Here is a 3,451-nt window from a genome sequence, read left to right on the forward strand (position 1 = left end):
TTTTTTTTTTGCAGTTTTTGGCCAGGGCTGGTTTTGAACCCGCTACCTGTGGTGTATGGGGTTGGTGACCTAATCACTGAGCCACAGGTGCCACACCTAAATAGTTTTTTTTTTGAGGAAGTCTCCCTTTGGCACCCTATGAGCCATAGCTTACAGCAACCTCAAAATGGTAGGCTTGAGCAATCCATGGCCAATCTTCACTCCTCAACAACCCACCTTCAGTATTTTAAGATGAATTGCAGATATTTCACCTGAAATACTCCTATATATGTCCCTAAATAAGAAACATCCTTTAAAGCAAATACATGTTAGTATTTAAAGACCAGATCCTCTACTATTCCCAAGTTCCACTGTAAAGCAACCATACATAATTCTTTTGGTTACATGAGGTGGCCCCAGCCTGTACATTTGCACTTTTATTTTATCTTGTGCTTGAACTTTTATTATTTGGGGGGAGAGAGCTTTTTAAGAGAATTTTGTTTGAGTGGTTCTTACAAAGATTGTTGCAATAGGAAATTCATTTTGTTTGATAGAAATATCAAGCTGTCTTGTCAAACACACTAAAGTAACCCAAAAATAGATTTCAGAGCTCACAGAGCTTAAAAAGAGCAAAGATTATATGCAAACAGATAAAACCTATTTCTGCATTTCCTACTTTTCACTCAGACTGTTTTGCTTCCCAGACTGTCACTAAACATCTTCAGGAAATGCAGGGATCATTTTGTTTGGAATCTTAAGACACACCAGAATGCACACTAATTACAAAGAAACTTTTAAAGATACAGTAATTGAAAAGATACCACCAAGAAGTATTTTAATTTTGAGGTCTCCCTTTCTTGCCAATTGATCAAAATGCAAGATGAGATGCTAAAGAAACAGCCCTTTAGCTGTCTTGAATTATCATACACTAAATGTGTATTGCAGAAACCTCTGCTAACACATTAGTCAAATATCAACATTAGTGAAATGTGAAATGTAACTGCTGTGTAAAAAGTTAAACATTTAAAAACATCATTACACCCCTGGTCCTGGCCATTTCACAGAAAGCACATTCGTTCCCCTACGGCTATTTCTATAGGTCCCTAATGTAATCTGCTACTTGAACATTTTAAAAGGCAGAACAAGAGAACAACTTTGTATACAGTGGGATTTGGTAGTTAGGGAGAATGAGCACACTGCATTCCTGTTAACATTTTTATTTTTTTCAAGATAAAAGGAATTGTATACAAATGACAGTAGACCCTTGCCTTTTTATTTTTTATCTCAATAAAAGATAACTCAAGATGAATTCTCAAGAAAGAAAGAAAGCTATGTACACAAGGGACTATATCTTTATTCATCGTCTACTTGGAACCAGTAGTTGTGCAGCTGTCATAGAATCAGGAAAGAGGTTGTGGTAAGTTGGAAGAGGTACATACGCTGCTGTTATCATTTTCCCAGCAAACCACCTGCCATGCAATGCACTGACAGCAGCAACAGCTGCAGCAATTGACGGGCACTTCACATACACATTGCCCTGAGCTGAATTTTTGTCAACGTAAATATGAATAACACCTCCATGTTTATTACATTCTTCAATCACATCGTCTTTAATCTCTGTATCCCATCCAACTTCTTCTGTTTGAGGGTTAAACATGTTAGAGAGCTGGAAACATTGTGTAGCGAGTGGCTGGACAGAGGCAGCTGCAGCTAAATCTGAAGCTTGGGTCTGTTGGGACAGTCTTGTTAGCAAATCTAGACGAAAAGAGAATTCTGCCGTAGCACCAAATGCCAAAGGGCTGTTCATTTGTAGAGCCTGCTGTGCTGCTGGTGGAATCTGCAAACCTGTACCCTCCGCAAGTCTTGCCATAAATTGAAGACCACCAGCTGTTCCCAAGTCAATTCCAGTCCTTTCTAATTCATCGCTGTTCAAAAATGAACTAGCAGTAGAAGCATCAGTACCTTCAGTAACATGACCAACTTTCATTGGCCTTCCAGCTAGTTCCAATCCATTAAGTTGTTCCAAAGCCTTTTTGGCACATTCTGAGTCTGAAAATGTAATAAATCCGTATCCTTTAGATCGACCTGTTTCACTGTCCTTCATAAGCTGGATACTTTCGAGCCTTCCAAAAGGCTCAAAGATCCCCCGAAGCATAGCTTCAGTTATGTTCAAGTGTAAAGAGCCTACATAAAGCCGCATGGGGCCGGCACGTCCCTTTTGCAAATTGTTTGCCATTGCTGCAGCTCTGTTTTTTTCTGCCTGTGATGCCCGTACTAGGATTGGCACTCCGAAAACTCGTTGGCCTGTTAATCCTATTGCTAGAGGCACCGAGCTAACATCAACAAACTCCACATAAGCAATTCCTTTGGAACGTCTTGCATTTCGATCGGAAATCATCCTCACATCTCGAACCTTTCCAACTGTAGAGAAAAACGCTTCCAAATCCCTTGGTCGAATTCTTGCTGCCAGCTGCATGCAGAAAACTGTTCTTGCATCTCTTTCCTCAGGAGTCAGATTATCAATAGGCTCCCGCACAGGGCTCTTGTCTTTTCTCAAAGGCAACCCAGTCTGTCCTCGGATGTCACTGTTAAATTTTGGTCTGGAGTAAGGACTTGTGTAGCGGCCTCTGAATCTGCCATCTCGACTTCTCGAGCGGCTCCGTCTCCTTTCTTTGCTTCTACTTCGCTTCCTTTCAGGGCTTCTGCTCCTTTTCCTTTCTCTATCTCTACTTCGCTTCCCTTCCTTCCTTCGGCTTCTCTTTGGTTCATCAGTACGACTTCTGCTCTTGCTTTCCCCTCTCTTTTTGCTACGTTCTCCATGGCCATTAGCACTGCTCAACTTGTCCTCATCCGTCTTATAAGGAGCCTCAAGCATTGCTTCAGTATCAACATCGTCTGCCATTTTCTCTGAATGCCTGTGCGGGCTTTGGGGCGCCTGTGGTGCTGGTATTCGGGGAGAGACTGAGACGACCTCCGCTGCTACTGTGGCCGCCGCTCTTGCTACTGTTAAGCCCCAGGCCCAGGCCGCGGTACGGCCCAGGCCGCGGTACCGCCCAGCCCGAATATGAGCGAACCTAAAAGAAACAACGGGATTAGATGAGCCCGCGTGGGAGAGCAGGTCGGGGGCTTCGGCAGCTCAGGATCCACCCCTGCGACAGCATCGGCAAGCTCCCTGAAATGGCCTGTTTCACTTTTAAAAAGTGAAAGCTCAAAAAGCCAGCACAATGGGGAACACCCTTAATCTCAATTATAGGGGAATTCCGAAGGGGGGAGGATCAGTAAAGTCCAAGAGTTGGGACACGAGGCTAGGCAGTGAAAGCCTTATCTCAGAAAAAAAAAAAAAAAAGAGCGATGAACCCTCAAACCTCTCCAAAACACCAGAACATCAGGCAGACAGCCTCCCACAAAAGAAACATTGGTCACCACGAAATGCACTTACTCACCACCTGAAGGCACGTCCAATCTCTACTTC

General features: G+C 43.1%; 1 protein-coding gene across 1 annotated transcript; it reads right to left on the reverse strand.

The window, feature by feature from the left end:
• Positions 1-1,336: 1,336 nt before the first annotated feature.
• LOC100940703 (RNA-binding protein 39) lies at positions 1,337-2,981 on the reverse strand. Its single transcript, XM_023509163.1, has one exon. It carries the CDS (start codon positions 2,879-2,881, stop codon positions 1,337-1,339), a length of 1,545 nt encoding a protein of 514 aa, XP_023364931.1. The 5' UTR covers positions 2,882-2,981.
• Between the last annotated feature and the right edge of the window lie 470 nt (positions 2,982-3,451).

The sequence above is a fragment of the Otolemur garnettii genome, unplaced genomic scaffold (genome assembly GCF_000181295.1).
Source record: "Otolemur garnettii isolate 467f Iridium unplaced genomic scaffold, OtoGar3 scaffold00990, whole genome shotgun sequence".
Taxonomy (NCBI): Eukaryota; Metazoa; Chordata; class Mammalia; order Primates; family Galagidae; genus Otolemur; species Otolemur garnettii.